The 27724-nt window shown below is 35.7% G+C and overlaps 2 protein-coding genes across 5 annotated transcripts in view; one reads left to right on the top strand and one right to left on the bottom strand.

Moving 5' to 3' along the window:
* Nucleotides 1-1788, top strand: part of CFAP94 (cilia and flagella associated protein 94) — a 74172-nt gene extending 72384 nt beyond the window's left edge. For 2 of the 3 annotated variants that reach the window (XM_036866099.1, XM_036866101.1), the window contains 2 exons: nt 109-222; nt 1050-1788. In XM_036866099.1, coding sequence (XP_036721994.1) covers nt 109-222; nt 1050-1328 — 393 coding nt within the window. In that variant the 3' untranslated portion in view covers nt 1329-1788. The remainder of the gene's footprint in view (nt 1-108; nt 223-1049) is intronic. The other variant, XM_036866100.1, reaches the window with a different exon arrangement.
* Nucleotides 1789-1801: 13 nt separating this feature from the next.
* The window catches only part of IRAG2 (inositol 1,4,5-triphosphate receptor associated 2), a 48112-nt gene continuing 22189 nt past the window's right edge, over nt 1802-27724 (bottom strand). The window contains exons 5-19 of one of the 2 annotated variants that reach the window (XM_036866103.1): nt 27599-27663; nt 27335-27442; nt 25083-25153; nt 22166-22223; nt 20029-20083; nt 19916-19943; nt 19510-19650; nt 14431-14565; nt 8298-8445; nt 7340-7383; nt 5550-5612; nt 5383-5432; nt 4985-5086; nt 2948-3055; nt 1802-2063 (exon numbers count right to left, since the gene is read on the bottom strand). In XM_036866103.1, coding sequence (XP_036721998.1) covers nt 1820-2063; nt 2948-3055; nt 4985-5086; nt 5383-5432; nt 5550-5612; nt 7340-7383; nt 8298-8445; nt 14431-14565; nt 19510-19650; nt 19916-19943; nt 20029-20083; nt 22166-22223; nt 25083-25153; nt 27335-27442; nt 27599-27663 — 1420 coding nt within the window. In that variant the 3' untranslated portion in view covers nt 1802-1819. The remainder of the gene's footprint in view (nt 2064-2947; nt 3056-4984; nt 5087-5382; nt 5433-5549; nt 5613-7339; nt 7384-8297; nt 8446-14430; nt 14566-19509; nt 19651-19915; nt 19944-20028; nt 20084-22165; nt 22224-25082; nt 25154-27334; nt 27443-27598; nt 27664-27724) is intronic. The other variant, XM_036866102.1, reaches the window with a different exon arrangement.

Raw genomic sequence — 27724 nt, 5'->3', positions numbered from 1 at the left:
ACATTTAAATGGATCTGTGTTGAGACCAGACCAGACTATAGTAGGCCAAGGATGGAAGGGAAACTAGAGAGGCTCTACGATCAACTCTATTTGTTTGTATATTGACAGCTTCCTTTGGTAGAAGTGAAAGCTTATCGACAAATGGCCCTGCTAAGTTCTGCTTTTGCGTTTGGTTGGAGCAAGTGGAATACAGTATGTGATTCTAAAAAAGTTGTATTTCAGGTATAGTATGCAAAAACCCCATTAAACTATTTTGTGCTCCAAAAGAAGATATTCAAAAGCTAAATGAATGTAGACCATGGTTTCTCCTTTTAAAAAGGTGAAAAAGATTAACATTCAAAATGTAGTTTTACAACTTCATTTTCTTTAATTTTGTCAAAAATATAAAACCAAACCATGTAAAGGTTGTACTTTCATTGTCCATTATGGTATCAAATGCTCTTGATTTCAGGCTTAGAGACCTTATCTCTCTTTACATCATCAACTGAAGAACAAATGTCAGCCTTTCACGTGAATATATCTATGATTCACAGACTTTCTCCTCTGAGAGGGTTAGGCCTCCAATTTAACGTCTGGCACATTTCCTACTGCCTGATAAAGAATGTATCTTATCAAATTCTACAAGATGACTGATGAATATTTTAGCATAAATGAGCCACCATGTTTATTTATCTTGTTTATTGTGTGTTTCTCCTATTACAATATAAGCTCCTTGAAGACAAGGTTTCTATTGTTGCAGTTGTTAGTTACTTATTAGTATGTTTAGTTATTTTTTCTTTGTTGTTGTTATGTCCCCAGCACCTAGAACAGTACCTGGCACTTGAAGCCATTCAATAAATATTTTTTAAGGAATTAATACATTTTGATAAGTTCCATAAACACCAAGATATAAACAGTTTCATGCTTTAAAAAAAATGGGACATTAAGAATGTTTCCTTTTATCTTAGCAATACAGGGAACTCAACTGAGCCCTTCAAATAAAATACTCTACTGTCAAAATACCCAATAAAAGAGGAACTATTAACATATTTTTCTTTCTTTTTCTTTAGGTGAGGGAACACCTTCCTAAAGAAGAACCCATTCAAAATCCTAATTGGACCCTTTTAATGTTTAGTGGTGATAGGGCACAAAGTCTCAAAATCAATGAATACAGTGATGCATTCTCTGAAGCCCTTAAAGAAGAAACTGAGTTTCATTCTACTTTATATCACATGGTTAAGGATTTTGCTTCTAAAGAAGCAATGAAGAAAGTTAGGTGTTCCAACTGCCAGTTTGTTGACTCTGTATGCCACATGCTACTCTCAACTAGATTACTCAGCTATTCTTAATCCCCACTGATAAATTTTATTCAGTATGAAGAATGAAGCAACTTGGAGAAAAATCCGGTATTTCTACAATAAAGTGTAATGAGTGAATATATGTCAAATAGGCTGTTAAAATGATCTAATCAGCATTTTATACTCAAATTTTATTTTCTAAGAATTAGGGTTTTTTTCCTTATGCGTACGTGACCTACTGAGACTTCCAACGTTCACTGTATGAAAATTTGAATGGTTCTTTATTTCAATAAATTTTAACAAACAATAATATCTCCTCCTCAAAAAGCTCATTAAAAAATCATATAGGCGGGCTTCCTCCCCATTGTATTTTAGTTAGGAAGGTAATCACAAAAAGAGGGAATATAAAATATCTTACAGTCATTCTGAGAACCTCTGGTTCCATGCTATAATTTCCCAGCTAAAAGTTACTAATTTACAAAGTTCAGATACTGAAACTTTAAAAATCAAGATTAGCGTTAGCACATTAGGATGTGCTGCAGTCACACTGGCGGTGGCCCATTGTGTTGGAGTCTGGTAAATGGCCACAGGATATGTTCTAGAGACGTCCAGGAGTCCCCATCCTGTGTGGGAGCAGCATCCACAGACTTCTGGAAAAATCGGCCTGTGAAGAAGCTCATCAATGCCGCAAATAGTACAATGAACGCGACAGAAAGCCAGAGTGCCTTATTGGCCTCTCTGATGGAAGTCTTGAGATTTGTTGCCCAGGAAGCTATTGTGTTATAACTACAAGGAAAACACAAAATCAGCATGTGGTAATCACAATAATCTGTTATTAGAAACAGTCCTTTTGTCAACAATAATCAAGTCATGCATCTGCCCTGCATAATTCCACCAACACCTCCTCATAATAAGCTACATAAGTATGATCTAGCCTCTTGGCTTTGGCCACAATCTGCTCCCCCCACCCCTTATAATTTTTAGAATTAAAGAAATGATGTGCTAAGGTAAGAATCTGAAAATTATGTGATTTAGGCATTATTTAACTCCTAACAAGTACATTTGAGTATTAAGTTCATTTTTTCAATCAGGTAAGGCAATTTATATTCCTGGGGTAGAAAAAATAATGTTATTTATTGGGTAGAGCAGGATATATGTACTTATAAACATGTCACTTATTTCTCACCATACCCTGGACTTTTGCTGTACTGAAATGCTAAAATTCCTTTTAGAAACACCCACCAAAAAAGCTTATTACAGCATCATATAAGTCTTTGAAAATAGTTAACTATGTGTTTTACACGTGCTAATTCATTTACTCATGACAGCAAATCAATGACGTAGGTACTATTATCATCTCTATTTTATAGATGAAGAAATCAGTGCTCAAAAATGGATGAACTTGCCCGGGTCACACAGCTAGTCAGAGAGCTAATTCAAGCCTGGGCCATCTGGTTCCAAGGCCAAGTTCTTAACACTGTGAACTCACCTGCCTCTTGTAGTTCATAGGTTCAGGGATAATTGTTATACACCATATGGAGTTTGTTATTCATCTTAAATTTAACATTTTGAAAGGTCTTTTAGTAAAGTAATTTGATTAATACTGCTAACCCTGCCTTACCTTTCCCCATTCCACCAAAATGGTATCATTTAGCAAGTAGACAACTTACATTGAAAAGACATCCCATTTTGATGGATTATTTTTCTTTTCAGAAAGACTTGGCTTTCTTGTCCTTTCTACTGTTTCTTCTTCAGGTGGTTCTGAGTCATCTTTAGTTCTGTAAATAAATATTGTTTTTAAATATTAAACTATGGATAATGTGCTATTATTTATAAGATACTGCTAAATTTTCCTGTATTACTAAGGAGGCTCGCAGATATTCGTTTTGCTTTAGAAAGATTTGATAAATAGCTAATTCTAAAAGTCAAATCACCAACTTTATATTTTTAACCATTTATAGGAATTTAATTTTTTAAAGTAACTTTCTGTATTTAGAAAAATAGCAAATGTTTGTTGTAGAAAGTTGGGATGCTAGCCAAAGAACAAATAAAAAAGGGGAGATTTACAAAGAACATGTGTAAGTTAGTTAATTCTCACCACTCATAATTAACCAGTGTTGTTACTGTGATTTTCCTTCTCTGCATGTGCGTGTGTGTGTCTGTGTGTGTATTAGTAACTACACTTTAAAAAGCAAATGTGGATGCTATATTTCTCCCTCTGTGTATTTTTCATTCAACGTATCATAAAATTTTTCTCGTTAAGTTTTCTTTTACCACATTTTTTTTTTTAATGTTCTGTATTAACAATTGATTTTACTCTTTTTTCTGTAGGTTTTTTGAGCAGTGCTAAAGTGGAATAACATCAAAGTGTCATTTCTTCTTTCTCTAAAAAATCTTAATACTTTTAACATGTTTATGAAGATATGTTCGGTATAAAACTACCTAAAATAAACTATTAGCGGTCAGTGAGCTGGGAAGTAGCAAATGGGTTGACTGTATTTAAATAAAATCATATTATCTAAAGAGGGTTCCTTTACCTGAACAAAACTTGTTTCATTGTTCATGTTCCATGTTTCATGTTCACTGATGAGTGCCTAGTTGGATTTGAATTTTGAAATCCCAAACTTACAATCCCCTCACAATTGCCAAAGGGAATTGTGTCTCAAAGTTTTTGGTTTTTGTTTTTCAGTCAAACACCTATAGGGAATGCATGTGATAGATTTTAGTTTGGTTTTTAAAGGCCACAAAGCCCAAAAGCCAGAATTCTTGTAGGATTCTCAAGGTTTCAGTCTTTCGTTTGCGAAAACTTCTCAGTAGAAATCATACCATACTGACAAAAATTTAAAAGTAGATTATAATCTTTTCAAGGAAACTCTTGCTTTTTTTTTTTAACCCAGATCAGAAAATATCCATTATGTTAACTCTAAATCTAAAAAGAGTTCAATACATGCAATTAGACTCCCAGGATTATTTAAGGAAAAAATAAAGGCTTTTAGGGTAGGAACTATGTCTTTTTCATCTTTATATCTCTTAAGCTTGAGCGTAGTGTGTCTCATATAACAGGCACGCAATGAACGTGTTATAAAATCCACATAAAATCATTTCATTAAGATCTCTACAGACGAGGAAACTGGGACCAAATAAGGTTAAGCAATTTGTCCAATGTCACCCAAGGATTTAGAGGCAGCATTTTTTCTTGTCCCTCCCTCTTGCCCTCTACCTTTCATTATAGAAGTATATTTTATTTAACTTGCTAGATATAGAGATAGCAATGTAGAGTTTTATGTTTCCCCTAGTCTTCATTTACTTAAAGGGAAGACATGTATATATAATGTGCATATATTACATATGACATTATATGTTGTAAATAATTCATCTAAGTAGGTGAAAATTTTATTTCTGTGGCTCTTTATTGACCTTTCCCCCTGAGGACAAGATACCTATACAGGAAAAAAATTCTCTTCACATATCTGGCAAATTACAGGTTCTTTTCTAACTTAAGACTTCAAACCTTGAAGTACTGAGTGCTATGAGAGTGAATGTATTAGCAAGTAACATTTATATAGTACTTTATAGTTCACAAAAGTCTTAAAACAATGAATGATTTTTTGATGATGCAGCATTGACCTCATCTCCACAGAATAAAAGTGATCCCCACTATTTATGCCCGGCACATCAGGTTAATGAACACATCAAGCTTCACCTACTTTAGTTCACATTTTTCTTCTTCAGCATCTGCCCAGGAATAGGTGCTAATAAATCGATGTAATGAGGGACGGTGTTCGCTCTGCTTTGACCCCAAAATACGCCTAAATAAAGATGATTATAGCCACTTGTCAAATCAAATACTTCTGTAGCCATTACCAATTTATTTCCCACTACCTAAATCAATACAAAGATGATACATTCTTATTTTTTCCTTGGCATAGTCATGTAATGCTTATTTCATAAGAAATAATTTCATGAACATATGCCAATTTTTATAATTATTCTGCATATACTCCATACAAATCAAACGTTACTATATCACTTATTTCAAATATTTACTTTAGCCCAGTTATAAAACAGTAAGGTTCCCAAAGAGCCACCATAAAATTACACTTACCAACTGCTTGACCTCCTACTGAATCGGTCATTATTTTCCATCCCAGCCACCTTTAAAGTTAAGATGTTAAGGAAATAATAAAATATGTATTTAGTGAAATAAATTTATATTTCTGTCATATGAAAATAAATTTGCTTTTGACTAAGAACACTTAGGGATTTGCTTACCATTCCTGCATTTCCAATATTTCTGGGCAAAGAGGCAATGGTCACTCTTCGAAGAGAAGATGGCTACCCAAAGGGGGAAAATGTACACTTAGAAAATTCTCAATGTTTTATCCTTGTATGAAACACTGATGGGTATTCTTGAATGTACACATCCATGTACTTGACCACTGATGAGTTAAACAGGAGACTTATTTTCAAGGATTTTGTTATGGCCAAATTGCCTTCCAGAAATATTCTGCCAATTTATATTCTACCTTCTCCAACAATGGATAATTTTTGTCAATCAAGTAAGGAATATAAGGCTTTCTGTTCAGGTTTCCAGTAACACTGAACACTGTTTTTTTTTCTGTGCCAAATAACCCTGTATGTATCTGCTGTGAGAACCACCTGTTTATGATTTTTACCTATATTAATTTTGTTAATGATATTTCTTGGCAGAATTTTTTTATTGTTAATGTAGCCAAATCTTTTCATCTCTTCCTCTCTCTCTCTTTTTTTTTTTTTTTTTTTTTTTTTTTTTTTTTTTTTTTTTTTTTTTTTTTTTTTTTTTTGGCCACATCTTGTGGCATGCAGGATCTTTGTTCTCTGACCAGGGATCAAACCCGTGCCGCCTGCAATGGAAGTGTGGAATCTTAAATACTGGACCGCCAGGGAAGTCCCTCATCTCCTCCCCTCTTTTGCTACCATTTCTTTTATGCTTGGAAAGGTTTTCCCCAACTCAAGAGGAGATAAATATGCACCTATTTTAGGGATTTTTTTTCATGGTTTCATTTTTTCCATTTAACACATTTAAGGATGAGTATGACATTATAATGAATGGATGTGTTTACACCTCAGCCTTGAGATTTGTACAGGAGAATGTTATATTTTGTGGCTCTTCACATTTAAATAAGTAGAACTTCAGGAAATAAACTGAAGAAGTTTTATGTGAATTCTTTTCTTAAGCCACCATTCCTAATTTAATTTTATAGGTTAGTTGAACATCAAAAATATCAAATTGTGGTCCAAAAACCTGGGTTCTAATCATGATTCTATCACTACAGGATCATAACTAATCACTTAACTTCTGTGAAAGTTAACTTCCTCATCTGTGAAAAAGATTTGGATGGAATGATTTTAAAGTCCCTTGCTCAAAAATTCAGTGAAATCTTGATTTTCAAACTGACAAAAACTGCTGGTTGACTTTCAATATCCCATTTTCCCCTTCTACTTAGTAACAAACTCCACTAATTTTTAGTTAGGCATACAGCCTCCAGAATAAAAGCTGTTTTCATCTTATTTCCAACAAAGAATGAAAAGGGAAATGTTATCTGGGACTTCTAGGAAGTGTCTTCAGAGGTAGAGAGAACACCTGTTCTCGCTTCTTCCTTTTTCTTGGAGCATGACTCAACATAATGACCAGGACTTGATACCCAGAAATGACAAAGCTATCTTAGACTATGAGATGGAAGCAAAGCACTGAGGTTGATGACTCGGCAGGAGAGACGGGGACTGGGATTTTGTGAAGCTGCTCTGCCGTTATTGGACTGCTTATTCCCAACTTTGGTTTCACATGAGAGAGAAACTATCATTACACTGGCTTTCCTCTCGCTGCCAGGCAAACTTAATTGATATACAAATATTGCAAGAAGTATAAAAGTGTACATATATAAACATAAACATGTATATATACATAACACATATATATGAATTAAAATCACTGTTGTTTTATGATTTACATTTAAAGCCATGTTGCTTCAAGTAATATTTTAAAACCATCTCAGCTATAACATTTGATAGACATTTGTTACCTTAGAGTTTAGAGAAGCTGAACGTTTTTTAATTTGGCAGTCACCTGAAAGGGAAAAACACATTTGTGTATTTTTGGAATTACATGTGCAATTTAACGCAAGGGTCTTAATTCTTTACAAAGAAAAGCAATGGTTAGAAAATATTTATTTAAGACCCTAGAGACTACTGAGCAATATAAATATCTGGTTATCATTTATTTGGTGATTCATAACATTAGTAATCTGAACCAATGTAATACAGTCCTCTATGTCACTGCCAATGTCCGCAATGCCTGCCTAGCGCAGAGGGGGCACTAAGTGAATGTCTGCTGAATCAATGAGTCCAAAATTACAGATCAGAAGATCATCAAATGTTATTACTTTTCAAGAAGAGGGAACAGATCATTAAAATGAAAATTCTGCCTATAAACATTCATACTGTCTATTTAAAATAAAACTATAAGATTTATATAAGCCTTCTGTTAAGATATTCTCCATGGTCTCAGATGTCTCCCTATTTTCCAATCCATTGATCAGCTTACTCTGTCACGGTCCTTCCTTGTTCGAGGGATACAAAACCATTGTTGATAAGAGTGGTTCATTTATGCTATTGTGCCTTGCTTTATGTGTGGAGAAAAAGCCAATTCTAACATATCTTAAGTAGGACAACACTGGGGTCAACTCAATGAGTTGGATTAATTATATTCTGTCATGTCATCATTTTAATGAAATCTTGGTGTCTACCATAAAATCCATCTTGTCTCCTAATTTGTTTTCTAACTGACATCTTACTCTGGGCTATATAAATAACAGGAATGAGTTATTTCTTATATTCTCCTATATATCATATCCTTCTAATATAATCTTAACATAAGGGTCTTATACTAAAGACATTATATAATAAGAATTAGTAAGAGAGAATGAAAAAGAAGAAAGTTAGAAAAACATAACTGATACAATTATCTTAAACTTTTATTACCTTCATCTTCAAGAGGGTTAAAAGTCCTTTCATTTTGCAAAAGAACCTGTTTTAGTTCTTCTAATTCAGCGTGCTCTTTGGCATACATTCTCTTCAGATTTTCTACATGCTGAATCATCACTTCGACGGCTTTACTAACTCGGGTTTCCTAGCAGGAAAAAAAAAAAGAACAAATTTACATTGAAAATACTATTCTTGATACCCAGTTAAAAGACAGTGAATTAGACACACGCACTTATCTTCACTCCATCCTTAAATGCTACAAAAATGACAAGGGTTTTTTTTAAGGCATGAGTAGACAAGGGTAAATAGAACGGAAGAGGATATAACAAATTTTTGAACACCTGCCAAATAGAAGGACCGGTGGTAAATGACTAAGACCTGAAAAGCTGAACCCTAAAAAAGGCAGTAAGAAAAGCCTAGAAGCCACCTGGGTTATACCACAGAAAGCTGCAAATTCTCAGGAATTAGTGGTGCCTTTGGAATTAAGCTTGAAGACAGAACAGAAGAAATGGTTGAAAATCTGTGTAAAAAGTTATTAGATCCACAGATCCCCTCCCTTACTCAGGTCAGCTGAGCCCCTCTACCACTTTGGTGAAAGACTACAAAAGCTGGCTATCTAGAGAGAGTTAACCAGAGTGTCTGTGGATTGAGCAGTAACAAATAGTTGATGGTGAGTGGATCATACAGAAAAGAATAGATTTAAGCAAAAAAGTCTATATATATATTGAATCTAGAGATATGGAGCCTTATTCTTCCAACTATCAAACACTTGTAGCCAAGCTTATACTCTCAAGACTGGCAGTTGGAAGACTTTTCTCTGAGGAATCTAACATTGCAAGATGACAGTCTTAAAACTACCAACGTTAAGAGTATCCCAGTGACACAACCTAGCTTGTGTGAAGCTCAGAGCCAACAAGAAACTTCCCCACCCAACATATACAGAGCTCCCAGTCAGCTGTATAGGGGATCATCACTAGTCAGAGGAAAGCCTCTAGCCTGAGAAAAGAAAATCAAAACAAAAAGAAAAAAACTAAAATTTCAATGAAACTATCAATATCTTCAGAAAAGTAAGAATAAGTATTGCATCTATGAAATAAGAACAAGATATTAAAAAGCAACATTCTGAGAATTTTAAAAGTCTGGAAATTAAAAATATGATAAAAAATATGTAACTTAAGAGAAGAGTTTCAAGATAAGGTTGAGGAAATTTCTCTGAAACTAGAGCAAAAAGACAAAAATGTAGAAAACAGACAAGCAAGGACCAGTTCAGGAGAAAGGAATACAAGAAGTATAGAAAATGTAGAAAAATTCCATCAAATGTAGAAAAGGAAACAGTTCAAGAAAATGTCTGAACTCAAGAAATAACTTTCCAGCTTAGGGCCTAAAACAGTGGTTGAAAATAAACCCATGCCAAGGAAGGACAGTAGGGGTAAGAGGATATCCTAAAAGGTTCTGGAAAGTAAAAAGGGGTTATAAACAAAAGTTCAAGAGTCAGAATGGCATCAAAGTTTGATAGCAACTCCAGAAGCTAAGAAGAAGATGAAAAATTATGAAGGAAATGATTTCTAACCTAGAATCCTTCACCCAGCTACCATAAAGTCATAAAGAATAAAGCCATTTTCAGTTATATAACATTTTTAAAAGTTTACCTCCCAGGCATTCTTTCCCTCAGAAAAACACGTGAGATGTTCCACCAAAATAAAAAAGTAAACCAGCAAAGAAGGAGGTATGGGATTCAGGAAATGGGATTCAACTCAAGAAAGAAGTGAAAGAAAGCTTCATTTAAGAATTCCTAAGACTTCTGTGGTGAGCCTGAAGAACAGTCAGTTGAGACTGACAGGTCAAAAATCTCTGGAAGCAACATCTCAATGAAGAAATTGCCAGAAAACCTGATGAGTTTGAATGTATTGTGAGATCTAGACTCCCTGGGAGAGGCTGAGAATAAATTAGAGATAAGTAAATAGAAAACTAAGCATAACAATCATGGCAAAGGAAAATGATTAACTCCACGAAGAACATGAACATTGTGCAAAGAAGGAAAAGACTGCTATTCTCTGCTATGAATAGAATTTACACGGGCGTAATAATGTTTACAGATAATATAGATCTAATATTATTCATCCACTTTTTTTAATTAAAAAATTTTTATTATGATAATTTCAACAGACACAAAAAGTACACAATAAGCCCACACATATCTATTAACCAGTTTCAAGAACCACCAACATTTTGCTATATGAGTTTCATCTCAAATTTTGAATGCTATTTCTTTTTAAGTACAGGTGATGGACATCATGTTGTTTTACTCATAAACATTTCAGTAAGTATCTAAAAAAAAAACAAAATAGGAGTGTACTGTCTTAAATAACCACAATGCCATGGTCACTTCTAACAACATTAACAGAAACATCGTATCATCTAATCCATATTCAAATTTCCCCAATTGTCTCAAAAACATCTATTTACAGTTTTGTTTGAATTTGAACCTGACAAAATACATTCATTTTCTTTTTTCTTTTTTTTATATTGATGTGTAATTCACAATATAAAATTTACTATTTTAAAGTGAACAATTCAGTGGCATTTAGTACATTCACAGTGTTGTGCAATCACCACTTCTATCTAGTTCCAAAACATTTTTATCACCCCAAAGCAAAACCCCATACCCACTAAGCAATTACTCCCCACTCACCCCTCCCCACCAAAACCTAGCAAACACCAATCTTCTACCTTTCTCTAAAGATTTACCCATTCTAGATAGTATATATAAATAGAATTATATAATATGTGACCTTTGTGTCTAGCACCTATAGTTTGCATAAATTTTTCCAGATTCATCTACATTGTAGCATGTATCAACACTTCATTCCTTTTAATGGCTAAATAATATATTAATAATATGATAATAATATTGCAATTTCCCCACATCCTTGTCAACACTAGTTATTTTCCTTCTTCCTTCCTTTCTTTTTCTATTATTATAGCTATCCTAGTGGGTGTGAAGAGGTATATCATTATGGTTTTGATTTTCATTTCCCTAATAATTAAGCATCTTTTCATGTGCTTATTGGCCATTTGTATATCTTCTTTAGGGAAATGCCTATTCAAGTCTTATTTGAATTTTTTAATTGAGTTGTTTCTCTTTCTGTCAAGCTGCAAGCATTCTTTATATATTCTGAATACTAGACCGTTATCAGATACATGATCTTCAAATATTTTCTTCCATTCTGTAGATTATCTTTTCACTTTCTTGATAATGTCCTTTGATACACAAAAGTTTTTAATTTTGAGGAAGTCCAATTTATCTATTCTTTTGCTATTGCTTTTGCTTTTGTTGTCATATACTCCCTCATTTAACAAAAACTTTTTGAGTACTTGCTATGCACATTTTAGGCATTGGGGAGACAAGCAGTGAGCCATACTGACACATATTCCTGCCTTCATGGAGCTTATATTCTAGTGGGAGGAGATAGACAACAAATAAGACGTCAGTAAAACATAATAATATGCTAAAATGTGATCAGCATTATGAAAAAAGACAGGGAAAGGGAGGATGAGAAGCTCTGGGGTGGAAGGGGTTGAAATTTTACAAGGGAGCTCAGGTGGTCAGCTGGGTTATTCTATGAAGGTGACATTTGAACAAGACTTGGAGAAGGTGAGGGCTAAGACATGTGGACACCTGGAGGAAAAATATTCTGGGCATAGGGAACAGCTAGGACTGGGGGCCTGAGTTGGCAGCATGATGAACAGAAACGAGTCCCATGTGGCTGGCGTGCAATAACCCAGGAATACAGTCACAGAAAATAAAGTCCAAGGGGTAAGAAGGCAGGGGAATCATGTAGATCTTTCTAATCCATCATAAGGACTTTGGGTTTTATTCTGAAAAAAATGAGGAGCCACTGGAGGGCTTTGAACCAATAAGTAACATGAAAAAAAAAAGTAGCATGATCTGGCTTAAGTTTTAAAAGGATTATTCTGACTGTTTTATTGAGAAGCGACTATGGGGGTGGTGTGGGGATTGGACTTAGATGGAGACAAGAAGACCATGTAGGAAGATATTGTAGTAATCTGGGGAAAAATAGAATGGTGGCGTAGATTAAGGTGGTAGCTGTGGAGAAGGAAATGAGTGGTTGAATTCCAGACATGTTCTGATGGTAAAGTGAATAGGATTGTCCATAGGATTAGATGTGGCGTGTGAGAGAAACGTGTTGAGAATTACCCCCAAGGTTTTCCAGCCCCAGCAACTGGAAGGACAGAGTTGCCCTTTACTGAGGTAAGGAGACTATGTGCGGAACAGTTTTTGGAGGGACCGTCAACAGTTTATTTTTGGATGTGTTAAGCTTAAGTTGTTTATCAAACTTCCAAGCTACATCAACAGTAGCAGATTCTAGTCTGAAACTCATGGCAGAGGTTTGGGATAAGTGTGTGAATTGGGGAGTCATCAGTTGACTACATGGGATAGTATGGGAATTGAGTGATGATGGAAATCAGACGTGCACAGGTGAATCTCTGGGGCCCATCAAGATTAAGAGGGCTGGGAGAAAGGATGGGACCCATAAAGGAGTCTGGAAGGGATTGGCCCATGATGTAGAGAGAAGGACCAGGAGACTGTGGTACCTGGAAACCAAGTGAGGAGAGTGTTTCCAGGAGGAGGAAGAGCTCAGCTGTGTTGAATGTAGCAGACAGGTTAAGGAAAATGAGTAGGTTAAGGCTGACTAGAATATGTTTCAGAGAGACTGGGAGGAGAGAAATTGGAAACAGTGAGCACAATTCTGTTGAGGAGATTTGCTAAAAATGCGAACAGAGAAACAGGGTGGTAGCCAAAGGAGAAAGAGTGAAAGATGTTTTTTGTTTGTGTTTGTTTTGTGTTATTTTTCCTGTCTTAAAAACAACGTATTTGTGTGTTGATGGGAATGATTCAGTAGCGTGGGGAAAAACTGGAGATGGAAGAACGCAGGGAGAACCGGGGCCCAAGATTCTGAGTAATTTAGAAGGGATGAGATCTTATATACAGGTGGGACGGCTAGCCATGGATAGGATGAGAGACAACTCATCTTTCGTACCAGGAAGGAAGGCAATGTCAAGGGTTTAGGTGCTTGTAGGTTCAGAGCTTTTGGCAGGTCCCTTCTGACTGCCTCAACTTTCTTACTGAGTTAAGAAGCAAAGTCATTATTTGACAGAGAGAGAGGGGAGGACATGATGGTGATTTGAGGAGAAAGGAGAAAGTGTGAAAGATGGGAAGCCCCAAGGACCACTTGAGGTTTGCGATGAATTTCAAAGGAACTCAGTCAGCATAGAGGTGTGAGGTTTTCCAGCTATGCAGGTATAATCAGGTGGAGAAATGGACTTAAAACAAGGTTGTAGATTTTCCTAATGATTAAAAGAAAACAAGAGAAGGAAAAGTGTTGAGGGTTCGTGCAAGGGAGCAAATGTTGTGTTTGACCATGGAATTTAAGCTTTGTTAGGAAAGAAGAGAGATCAACAATAAGGTGAAAGACAGTGAAAAGGTGTGAGGGGGAAAGATTGATAAATAAATATTCATCTTTTTAGTAGGAAACCAATAAATATCTAAAACTGAAAATAAATCACTTAGTGACAGTATAAGCATATTATTTGGAGATATGAATATTAATAAAAAACAAACCAAAAGAGTTGAAAGTTGTTGCTCTGGAACATGCGAAATGGGATAAGAAGGCTTTGAGAACTACTTGACTTTTTTAAAAAAAGCTATGCACATACGTAACTTTAATAAAAATAAAACAAAGAATATTACTACCTGGCGAGGGGTTAAAAAGAAACTAGAATATTAGAAGTGTATAACAAATGTTCAGACTAAAACTATTATCACAGTGAAATGTCTCCTTCTTAGGAAAATATATCTTAACAAGTTTGTTTAGGTAGAGATTCAAAAATTTAAAGTCTCCCCAGATTTTCCCACAAAGAAAATTTTGAAAATCTACTTCTCTATGAATGAGTGTGCAAAGATGCGTAAACAAGGATATTTATTGTAGCATTGTTTAAAATAGGAAAATATCAAGAACATTCTGAAATGATCAAATATAGTTTTTTCCTAGAAATGTAATCCACTTTTAGTAATTTCATTGTAACTGGAGAAAGGGAGACAAATTACCTGATTAATGGCTCCTAACATCTCAGCCCTACTGGCCACTCGTGCTGTGCACTGACTGAGGAACGTTATACTCTTCTCCAGCTTCTTAATGATTTCCTGGGCTTGGCTGTCATCTTCACAAAGAGGTGTTAAAGACTGCACAGAAAGTAAAGTATTAAAAAGTATCCAACCCAAGTATTCAGCAAGTGATTCTAACACTGACTATATTGTAAATGCACATGAATCTATTATCATTGTGGAAGGTGAAAAGCAGCAGCAAAGACCAATAATGAATGATACTGAAATATTAATACCTTCGTTGGTTATGAGGTAGACCTATGCAGGTATTCACAAGGCCTTTTATACTATTTTTGATCCCTTCCTTCTTTACTTCCCAAATTTGCTACTCCTTCATGTGTGTTTATATCTTTCTTCTACAATTAATAGGATGGGATGTAATTAATTGTCAATGGTAAAGAAATTATGCCTATAAATGAACTGAATGCACTATATGAAGATCATAGTTTGAACTTTTAAGAAAAGTGGTAAAAATATACTCGAATTAGATATGACCCTGATTACTGTATTTGCTCTTCCATTGACGACAAGGTGAGATTGGGCTGGTTAGGCCGGTACGCCTTCATTGCCTTATGAATATTTATCTCAAACCTGTGCCCTTGAACGAAGATGACGGCTTTCCAGATGGAAGGCCATCTGTTTCACTGGAGTGGAGAAAGAATTAAGAGAACAGCATATTTGGAAGCCAACAAGCCATTGCTCATTAGTTGTGTGATCATAAGCAAATTTCTAATACTTGCCCATGTCTAAAATACCATAAATTTTGTATAGCATCAGAAAAGAAAAGTGCTGCCAATAAAACCATAAGGCATCATTGACTATAAATTGCATCTTAATTCTACAAATGTTATAATATCAAGCTTTCTGATTTGCTTTTTCCTCATCTGTCAGATGGAGACAACTACATCTTCTTTCCAGGAATATTGTGACATGAGAGGTAATAGATGCCAATTGCTTGTCACACAATAGATGCTCAATGAATAGCAGCCACTTCGGAAACAGGCAGATATGTATGAGTTGCAACTGGAAAGTTGCTAACAACTGGAATGACCATTGTCAAACATACAGTTTCTTACTGCAGTTTAAATAACCACCATTAGTTAGAAAGAGAAGAGCATATATTAGTTGTTAGTCAAACAGAATATGGCTTACCAAAACTTAATCATGAAGAAATAGAAATTTTGAGTAGACCTATAATTAGTAAGGAGATTTAAGCAGTTATAAAAAAAAAAAAAATCTCCCAAAGAGGAAAAGTCCAGTTCCAGATGGTTTCACTGGAGAATTCTATCAAACAGCTAAAGAAGAGTTAATACCAATCCTCCTGAAACTCTTGCAAAAAATTGAAGAGGAGGGAACACTTCCAAGTTCATTCTCTGAGGCCAGAATTACCCTGATACCAAAGCCAGACAACAACATTACAGGAAAACTACAGACCAATATCCATTATGAATAGTGATGTAAAAATCCTCAACAAAATACTAGCAAATTGAATTCAATAGCACATTAAAAGGATTATACACCATGACCAAGTGAGATTTATTCCTGGAATGTAAGGATGGCTCAACATATGAAAATCAATCAGTGCAATACACCACATTAACAGAATGAAGGATAAATATCCCGTGATCATCTAAATTGATAAGAAAAGCATTTGGCAAGATTCAACACCTTTCATGATAAAAATATTCAAAAAAACAGAAATACAAGGAAACTGGGCTTCCCTGGTGGCGCAGTGGTTGAGAATCTGCCTGCCAATGCAGGCGACACAGGTTCGAGCCCTGGTCTGGGAAGATCCCACATACCGCGGAGCAACTGGGCCCATGAGCCACAATTACTGAGCCTGCGCGTCTGGAGCCTGTGCTCTGCAGCAAGAGAGGCCGCGATAGCGAGAGGCCCGCGCACCGCGATGAAGAGTGGCCCCCGCTTGCCACAACTAGAGAAAGCCCTCGCACAGAAACGAAGACCCAACACAGCCATAAATAAATAAATAAAAATTAAAAAAAAAAAAAAAAGAAATACAAGGAAACTACCTCAACATAATAAAGGCCATATATGAACACCCACAGCTAAAATCATACTCAATGGTGAAAGACTGAAAGTTTTTCCTCTAAGATCAGAAACAAGGCAAGGATGCCTACTCTCACCACTTCTATGCAACTTAGTACTGGAAGTTCTATCCAGAGCAGTTAGGCAAGTAAAAAAGTATATTCAAAAAATCCATATTGGAAAGAATGAAGTAAAATGATCTTTATTCACAGATGACATGATCTTACATAAAGAAACCCCTAAAGATTCCACAAAAAGACTGTTAGAACTAATAAAAAAATTCAGCAAAGTTGTAGGATACAAAATCAACAGACAAAAATCAATTGCATTTCTATGCACTACCAGTGAACCATCTAAGAAGGAAATTAAGAAAATAATTCCACTTACAATAGCATCCAAAAAAATAAAACAGTTGAGAATAAACCTAACCAAGGAGATGAAGACTTGTACACTGAAAACTACAAAACATTGCTGAAAAAATGAAAGAAGACACAAAGGGGACGGCATCCTGTGTTCATGGACTGGAAGACTTAATTTTGTTAAGATGTCCATACTATTCAAATCAATCTACAGATTCAATGTAATCTCTATCAAAATCCCAAAGGCATTTTTTGCAGAAATTGAAAAATTCATATGGAATCTCAAAGGACCCCGAAGAGCCAAACAATTTTGAAAAAGAAGTACAAAGATAAAGGTATCCCATGTCTTGGTTTCAAAACACATTACAAAGATACAGTAACCAAAACAGTATGGTTCTGGCATAAAGACAGACCAGTGGAACAGCATAGCATGCCCAGAAATAAACCTATACATATATGGTCAAATGATCTTTGACAAGGGTGCCAAGACTACAAAATGGGGAAAGGATAGTCTCTTTAACAAATGATGTTGGAAAACTGCAAAAGAGTAAAGTTGGGCTCTTATTTTACACCATATACAAAAATCAACTCAAAATGGATTAAAGACCTAAATGTAGGACCCCAAACTATATAACTCTAGAAGGAAACATAGGGGGAAATCTTCATGACATCGTATTTGGCAATGATTTCTTGAATATGACACCAAAAGCATAGGTTACAAAAGCAAAAATAGACAAATAGCACTACATCAAACTGACAGACTTTTGTGCATCAAAGGACATAATAAACAGAATGAAAAGGCAACCTATGTAATGGGAGAAAATATTTGCAAATCATAAATCCTATTTTAAAATTGGCAAAGGACTTAGACATTTTCCAAAGATGATATACAAATGGCCAATAAGCATATGAAAAGATGCTCAACAATACTAATCATCAGAGAAATGCAAATCAAAACCACAATGAGATACCGCATTGCACCTATTAAATGGCTACTATCAGAAAACAGAAAATAGGGACTTCCCTGGTGGTGCAGTGGTTAAGAATCCACCTGCCAATGCAGGGGACACGGGTTCGAGCTCTGGTCCGGGAAGATCCCACATGCCGCGGAGCAACTAAGCCTGTGCGCCACAATGACTGAGCCTGTGCTCTAGAGCCCACGAGCCACAACTACTGAGCCCATGTGCTGCAACTACTGAAGCCCGTGCGCCTAGAGCCCATGCTCCACAACAAAGAAAAGCCACCACAATGAGAAGCTGGTGCACCACAACAAAGAGTAGCCCCGCTCACTGCAACTAGAGAAAGCCTGCACACAGCAACAAATACCCAATGCAGCCAAAAATAAATTAATTAATTAAAAAAAAAGAAAAAGAAAACAGAAAATAACATGTTGGCCAGGATGTAGAGAAATTGGAACCTTGGTGCACTGTTAGTAGGATTGTAAAATGGTAACACCACTGTGCAAAACAGTATGGTGGTTCCTCAGAAACTTAAAATAGAACTCCATATGATCTGGCAATCCAACATCTGGGCATATTTCTAAAAGAATTGAAAGCAGGGTCTTGAAGAGATATTTGCACACCCATGTTCATAGCAACAATGTTCAATGTTCACAATAGCCAAGAGGTGGAAGTAACTCAAATGTCCATCAATAAATGAATGGATAAACAAAATGTGGTATATACATACAATGGAATATTTCATTCAGCCTTAAAGGAAGGAAAGCCTGCCACATGCTACAACATGGATGAATTTGAAGACATTATGCTAAGTAAAATAAGCCAGTTACAAAAAGACAAATACTATATGATTCCACTTACATGAGCTATCTAAAGTAGTCAAATTCATAGAAACAGAAAGTAGAATGGTGATTACCAGGGGCTGAGAGAAGGGCAAAAGGGGAATAGTTTAATGGCTATAGAGTTTCAGTAAGCAAGATGAAAAAGTTCTGAAGATCTATCTCACAACAACGTGAATATACTCAACACTACTGATGTACACTTAAAATGGTTAATATGGTAAATTTTACATTATGTGTTTTTTTAACCACAGTAAAAAACAGAATATGGTTTCTATATTTTTATTTTCTTTTTCCAAAATGAACCCCCTTAATTTTCCAACCCATCCATATATTTATGGTGACTTCACAAAGCAGAAGAATAATAGTAGTTGCTACACTTCTGTGTACCTTACAGAAGGTTTGCCCATTATCTGACAAGACTGAAATGTCACCATTCTCTTTTTTCAGTTAATTAAATGGAAATCGTCTTTTGATTCTCTTCTTTGAAGCTTAACATTGATATTATCTCCTATTGCTCAGTTTTCTGCGTAATTACTCTTCTGCCTGAAATCTATTTGAAGATACAGAGAGATGGCAGAAGATTCACATAACTACTTTAAACGACATTTATTTGTTTTATTGCTTATACCCTTCTATTGGTGAACCTTTTATCTTAGCCTGATCCTGAATTCTTACCTCCTATTTATTCACATTTGAGTCAGGCAGGGCTTGGTACCTAGTGCTGGTTTTAGTCATACAAGTAAACTCTAACGTAATTTTGAAAACTTTATTAATAATACAACCTAACGTGTAGTCCCCAAATGTTATGAGTCTCACCTCTAACAGTTTTAAACAGTTAGTGATTTCTTTCTTCAAATTTTCTTCTGCCAAGTCACGGGATCTTTCTTCAAGCTTCACTCTTTTCTCCAAGGTGAACCAGTCACATTTAAATCCCAAAGATAACCTGAGAAATTCGGCCTGTTGTCAAAATAATGTGAGGGTGAGGAGAGAACATTGGATGTAGTCAAATTTCCAGTTTAATACCAAATTACACTGAGGCATTTCTTTCTCCTCCCAGTGAAATAATGCTGGCACGCATAGGCTTTCCCTGCGCTTTCATGGCCAAGCCAGACAGACACCAAACGTACGATAAGCGCGTGCAAAAGCTCGCAGGGACTGCAGGCGAGTGAGTCTGAAACACGTATTTTTTTACTAAAGGAAAAAACATCTGCTTGAAACTTACCTCCACCTCCTTCTCATTAGCAGAAGTGCTGTAAGATAAGAGAAAGAACTTATTCAAACATAGTTCAACAGAAAAGCAAAAAATGTGAGCATGCTGTATGAGGAGGAGCTTACTTGTCACTTTGTCTAAAGTTAACTGACTTCACAGGAAGAGAGGAAACAGCAGCGCCTATTAAAAGACAATAAGATAGTATTTGGTTAAACAGGCTTAACAGCTACAGGCACATTCAATCCAATGTGGTTATGGCCTCCCTCCACTAAACAAAGGCGTTCATTGAAATATGTCTGAGAAGATCACCAGCTAATAATGCATTTGCTTAAATATAAGATAATGTTATGCTACACTTTGGGGATCACAATCATGTTGAAATTATTGGCTCACACTTCAGCACGTGAATAGTCTTTGAAAACCTGAAGATGTCTCAGAGTCAAGGGACAGCCCAATTTGTTCTTTCTGCGTTTGAATGTTTATTTGATTTGATTCCATGGTCAAATGCATAGCTTCAGCTGGTACCCTGGTTTTCCTGCGGACCAAGGATTTAAAACCAGCAACTTTTATGAGATCTTTTATCAGGCACTTTTCTAAGTGCTTTTTACATAACTTCTTCAATCTTCACAGCCAGCCTTCTGTGGTGGGTACCGTTCTTATCTACAGTTTATAGGCTAGGAAACTGAATCGCAGCTTACCTAGCTCACACAGGTATTGGGGTAGTAGTAGTAGTAGTAGTACTAGGAGTAGTAACAATAGTATAATAATAATAATAATAATCATACTGCTAATAATAACAGCAACAATAAACATGATATCAATCATTTACCACAGGTTTACTATATGCCAGTCCCAGAACAAAGCTCTTTATACATATTAATGATACTCTTCATGACTACTTCACAAAGAAGACAATAATAGTTATTAAGAGCGTTAAGTATAGAGATCTGATTTGAAAAGATCTGGTTTAAATCCTAGCTGTTGTGGACAAAGAATGTGGCCTGCCATTCAGTAAACAAATAATGTTGTGACCATCAAGCCATCAGCCACCGTAGCTGCGGTGCACCCTGAGGGGATTTAAAATGGAGAAAAGCAGGATACTGTCCCTATATATCAAAGGAATGATTTCAATAAGCCCAGACTCTTGCATCTTCCCATACATAGACAAGGGCTAAATTCATTAACTTGAGATGTCTGGGTTTTTTTATAATTAGCAGTTATCTTTTGATGTTGGACTACCTGGTGGTTTTTTATTTTGTTTTGTTTTGCAAAATCTCCTGTATGTCCTGCCTCTTCCCTTACCTCTTTGGAACAGTCCCTCAGAGCTATCTGAGAGGCTACATCCCAGGCTTAAGTCCTCAGTAAATCTGCGGATAAAACATAATTCTCAACTTTTAGGTGGTGCATTTTTTTTCAGTCGACACTTTGATCCTTAAAACTAAGTGACCTGGAACAAGTCACAACTTCATCAAACCATCTACAAAATAAGGATGATTTTCCTATAGTAGCTAACTTTTATGAGAACTTTTATCAGGCTCTTTTCTAAATGCTTTTTACGTAATTTCTTCAATCCTCACAGCCAACCTTCTGTAGTGGGTACCGTTCTTATCTACAGTTTATAGGCTAGGAAACTGAATTGCAGCTTACCTAGCTCACACAGGTATTGGGGAGAACTAAATAAAACTATGCATATAGAGAATTTAGCCTAGTACTTAGTACAGTCTATATTTCATAAAGGGTACTTTTTTTTTTTTTTTTTACTCATCATTTCCACTTTGCAGATGAAGAAATTAAGACTCAAGGTTAAATAGCTTGCCAAAGTCACAGCAAGTAAGAGAGTGACCAAGCATACAGTGAGTGACTCCAAAGCCAGAACTCTATTCACTATTCTATCCTAACAGAAGGGAGATGGGGAGAGAAGCATATTAGCACTCATTCTTCAAATACTGGCTTATTTGCTTTTAGACGGAACAATAAAAAAATCTCAGAGTAGAGCTTAGAATTTGCTACAACATTGGCGTGGTTCTTAGTTCACAATAGGGCACTAGTTATTACAAGACCTCTGAGCTTAACAGGCAATGTAGCATAAATATGGCCTTTTGAAAACGCTACAAATTGAATCAAAATCAGTTCTATTTGGCTGATTTTATCTAGAGATGCAGAGTTGTAGATGCCATATCTTTACGCAGAAAGATTTCATCGATAAAACATACCAGCAGGGAATAAAAGTTCACATGGGGGTTGGAAGAGAACATTCCTTACCTCCTGCCACACATTCTTTTCTGTGCTCATTTATTGTTTCTGGTTCCCCTTTGGCTTCCTAAAATCATAAAGAGATTTTATTGCTGAACATAGAGTGGAAATCCTTCATAACCAATCATTTCTCGACTTCCTGTCCTCTCCTGCCTACCCTGTTCAAAAAAACACTCTATAGTATGCAAAGAACTGTGCTAGGCATTCAGAAGAAAAGAGGACTGACTCCAAGGGGGTTTCTAATCTAGCTGAGGCATAAAGAACAGAAGTACATGAAAAGCTGCAATCATGATACAAGTTACTTCAAAGCAAACTAGGATTAATTGCCAAGTAAATGAGAGACAGATAAACATGTGCTTTGCAAAAGGAAGAGAGCAACACCATGGCTTGAGAAGCATGGAAAGTCTCTGCAGACAAGGAACAAGCTGGAGCTTGAGGGAGAGATAGGACTGAATGGATGAAGAGGGGGCGGTGATCTAGAACGATCACACGCAGCTTTCCAGATGGATTGTTGGGGAAATTATGGCAAAATAGCTGCTAAGTTTGTGTTATGTTTGGCTTTTACTCCATCTGAATATATTTTAAGGTCACTGACCAACTGTCCTACAAATGTATCTATACAAGAATCACCATAATAGGAGAGTTGCACTATACTGCCTGGGGAAATCTAAAGGAGAAGCTATAGGTATATAATTATTTTAGGATAATTATTATTCAACATTCTCAGAAATTTTCCATAAAAAATAAGGCCAAGACAAATTTCCTTGGTAGGGCCCTTGATACCATGTCATGTAATTTTTGGACAACTGAAAACTAAGATTTTGATAAAATGTAACAAATGAAATAATACAGGTAAAACACTGGATCATCCTTATCAATATGTACATACTCAAGTTTTTTTAATCCCCCTTCAACCCTGTGACATCTTCCGGCTATGGCATTTTCTTCCTCTCCTGCGCTTCCTGGCTACACTTCTTCTGGGAAGAGTTGTCCACAGTTGCTGTTTCTAGTTCCTCATCTCCCATTTGTGATCAGTGAACTACTCTGTCCCTGCACCCAACGCGCCAAGGAAACTGCTCTCCCCAGTTATCAGTGAACTCCCTACTGCCAAATCCAATGGATAATTTTCAGTCTTTATCTTACGTGACCTCACTGTAGCATCCAAATCGATCTATAATCCCCTCCTTCTTGAAGTTTTTTCATCCCTTGGCTCCCCTCTCCTGATGTCCCCCCATCACTCCAAAGCTCCTTCTTGGTCTCCTCCACCATTGCCTTCTCTTATTAGGCAATGGAATCATCAAGAGTCCATTATCCTCTGTGCTCTCTCTCTGCCTGCCCTCCTTCCTTGGGGAATCTCATCCACCTGCTTGGTTCTTTGCTGATAACTCACAAATATGTGTCTGCTCCTGAAAGTCCCACGGGTGAGTTTATGAATATGGGTATATAGTTATCTATAAAATCTCCTTACACGGTATTAATGATGTCTCATATCAACCTGAAACTTGACTTATCTCAAGTTAAATTAAATTAAATTTACCCCACAAATTCTTCTTACTCCCTCCTACTCTCATGTTATTCTATTCATTCTGTAGGTTAGGCCATAAACCTGGGTATTGACCTTTTCCCAGACCCCCGATTATCAGTTATCATGTACTGTGAATGCTATACCTCAAGTATCTCTCAAGTTAGTCTCATTTTTTCCATCATCACTAAATTCAAACTATCTTCATTTCTTGCCTGAATTATTACTATAGCATTCTAACCAATTTTCCACCTCCATTACTAACTTTTCTAATCCATTATTTTTAAAAGATTTTTTATTTTTTATTTTTTTTTTTGAGGTGAGCTAGGAAAGACTAGAGGACTTGAATTTTCCTCTGTCCATTTTTTATAAGGGGCAACCACTTTCGGCATGTGGGCTAGCCAACACTACACTTTATATATACTTTACACTAAAAGAATTATCCCAAATCACATATCCAACTACTCCACTCCCTTCAGACAAGAATAGTATAAAATTTTTATCTACCTTATTACCTCCAATGTACACATGCCACAACCTTCTCTTAACCTGAGTTAGTTGCATGAGTCTCTGTTTCTTGTAATCAAATAGGCCTAACTAAAAGAATGTTTATACACTGAGGGGAAAACAATAATAATACACACACACAGACACACATACACACACCTCCACACATAGAATACAGAGAGGGACTGATGTATAAATAAGACCCTTGAAGGAACGTAGAATTGCCTATAGTCTGTAAGTTACTCTTCAAATAATTATAAATTCATACCAGTGGTGATATGCCTTCTCTTTAAGGAAAGGAATTTAATTATTTTTCTATAAACATTTAAATATTCATCCTTATAATGTTTTATAGCAGTTTGCCATGTGCCTGTCTAACATTCGATACCACTCACTAGGTGCCTCCTCCATGACACCTCTTCTGTCCTCTCACCCTAACCATTTCTCTTTCATATCGCTGACCAGTCTAATTACTGAGTAATTGTATGTTTCTTCCATCAATTACAACACATCTTTAAGATAGATATCACTGTTTTGTTTAGCCTTATTTATTAATGCCTTCATTTATTTAAGAGTACTCTACAGATAGATATTTAGCTTGTTTCCAGCAGAACTTTGATGAATAAATGAGTGAATGAATGCATGAATGAATGAAAGAAAAATCAGTGTGGAGTCAGGAGGTCCTACCTGAGTCTACTGAGTGACCCTGGATGGTTTGGCCTCAACTTCTTCATCTATACAATATTAGTATAACTAAATGCTATTAACCTCATAATATTTTGAAAGGATAAAATGCAATAGTGCTTTTAAGAGTACTTTGCAAACTTAAAGGGACAGTTCTAAATATCATTGCAACATATCATTACTTTTACTGTTAACATGCATATATTTCCTTACCTGATTTGACATAATTTTTTCTTCACTCACAGAGCCTTGGAGTGCAATATTTTCAGGAGCTGGACTTCCACCTATAAGAAGGAGGAAACACATCAACAATGTTGGGGGGAGGGGGAGTAGTAACGAGTAAAAGAGGAAGGAATAGTGAGGGTGGCAATGCGGGCAGAGTAGTAAGTGGCAAAGTGCTTAACACGTGAGACAAATTTTGTACTAAAAAACTTTAAATGTGTCCATTCATTCAGAATCAGGACTAGGCCAGCTAAAGTTCCCAAGGAAGCTAGCCATATAAGATTTCTTAACAGAAATGAATACCTGTATAAATGGCCTTCAAACAGTAGGGTTTTAAAAATAAAAAGCAGCTACTGCTGCTTTTTTAAATCAAACACATTACTAGTATAATTACAGAAACTGAATGAAAGAAGGATGAACAATTAGTAACTTAGTAGCTTTTTTTTTGTAGATTGACAAACAAGTTTTTAACAATTACATATGCAAGGCTGATAACAAAGTATATCCTTCCAAAACACAGTATCTTTCTAAATAAAATGTAATCAAACTAAGAAGAAAAGATGCACTTTTAATTTATGCCATTCCTTTTTGTAATTTCCCTTTGTTTATTTGTATTGTAATGTACTTGATGATGATTTTCCTCTTCACATGATCCATTGTCCTGACTTTAGTTCAGTGCAGGCACAAAGGTCAGCGGCTATAGTCAGATTTTGTTTCTTTCTTTTTAAGAAAACAGAAACCAAATAGTTAAAGGATGTATTAGATTTTTTCAATTTACATGGAAATAAGAGCAAAATGGTAACCCCTTTCTTCAGGGATATAAAATTTTTTCCCTATGGAATTTTTATTTTAGTTCTTTAAAAAAAAATTAAAACAGATAGTAGATTCATATGGCCCATAAATGAAAAAGTGTAAAATTGTTTTCCAGTGAAAATTTTCCCTCCCATCACGCCTGCCAGAAACCTACTTTACCTCCTCAAAGACAATGTTACAAATTTTTGTCTAGCCTTGCAGAGATATTTTATATATACACAAAAACTTTTTTCTATTTTTTTTCCACAAATTTTTACATGCAATACATAATGTTTTGTACTTTGGCATTCCCCCCCCCCCTCCAAAATAGTTCTTTGATATCCTTTCAAGAAAAAAGTTTCCTTATATATGTTTTACAGATGTATACTAGTATTCCATTACATGGATATGCCAAAATACATTAATTAGTCTTCTACTGATAGTTAACTTGTTTCCAATATTTTGTTATTACAAACAATGCTGCAGTAAATAAACTTCTATATATGTCATATAGTATTTATGTACTTAGATCTACAGGATAAAGTCCCAGAAACCAAATTGTTTTATCATGGCATATGTACATTTAAATTTTGGGTAGATATTGTCAAATTCCTCTCCATACTAATTACAATAATTTACATTCCCTGCAGCAGTGTATGAGAATTCTTTTTCCCCCAACAACCTTACCAACAGTGTGCAATCAAATTTTTTATCTTTGTCTACATGACAGGTAAAAAATAGTATCCTGGTGCAGTTTTAATTAAAATTTTTCTTATTTGGTGTGAGGTAGAATATAAAGATATTCTTCAGTCAACTGAAGGAATGGATTCCATTTCTACAATTTTACAGCTCCTTTAACTTAGCACCTGTATCTCAAATTTAATTGTCCAATTTAAACGTTAGATGAATTTTCCTTGATCGGTGTTTTTGGTTGGAATGGGAGCCTATGTTTCCCATGAGTGTCAACTGTAGTGATGTCTCACTGGGAACGGTTGAGAATAAGCACTTTATTTTCAGACTCAAATGGCAGAAAAGGATCTAACATGTTATCTAGTTAATTTCTGCCTCCTGAGTGAACCATCACTAATCGGTCCATCCTTTTAACCCAGTAGAGTCTAATTAGGATTCTGAGAATTTCCTAAGTAGGTGATTCCACATCTGCGTCACAGTTGAGACTCAGATGTGTCCAATCGATTTTGGCCATAAGGAAATATTTAAATCCCATTAAAATATACTTTAATTTTTATTTTAAATACAGAATTGGAAAAAAGTTGGTAACGTTGTCATATATGAAGGCCATGGTCACCTCTGGACTTCTTTTCTGCAGACTGTCTTCAAAATTCTTTTATAAAATAGTATTATTGAGCCACTGAGGATAGTTACTCCACTAGCTTCCAAGTTTGCTTACTGTTTTAGAATGGAAACTATTCTTGAACCCTTCAACAGCTTACCTTTGATCTTCTTCACAGCAGAAGCTGATCTTTTATCTTCCTCTTTCTCACAGAGTGGTTTACAATCAATGACACCAGAAGCCATATGCAAAATTTCTGATCCAGAATCTATCAACAGGAAGAAACTAACAGCATGAATACTATGCAAAAGGATTATTTGCTTATGTCCTTTTCATTTGCACACACCTTAGCAGGTCACAGAACATCCAAGCTTATAGTTATAATACTAACAATCTATTTTTATATCTTTTCTAATCTACTCACCACTTGAAGTTACAGTACTCTCTGTGGATGAAGTGTGTCCAGGAGATGGTAGGGTGGAATATTCCCTGTCAAAAAAGTAGAAGTATTTTAGAGTGTCTGGTCCAAAGAATTCTCTTAGAAATTAAC

This window comes from Balaenoptera musculus, chromosome 10 (genome assembly GCF_009873245.2).
Source record: "Balaenoptera musculus isolate JJ_BM4_2016_0621 chromosome 10, mBalMus1.pri.v3, whole genome shotgun sequence".
NCBI lineage: Eukaryota > Metazoa > Chordata > Mammalia > Artiodactyla > Balaenopteridae > Balaenoptera > Balaenoptera musculus.
This window is presented reverse-complemented; position numbering and strand designations above follow the sequence as displayed.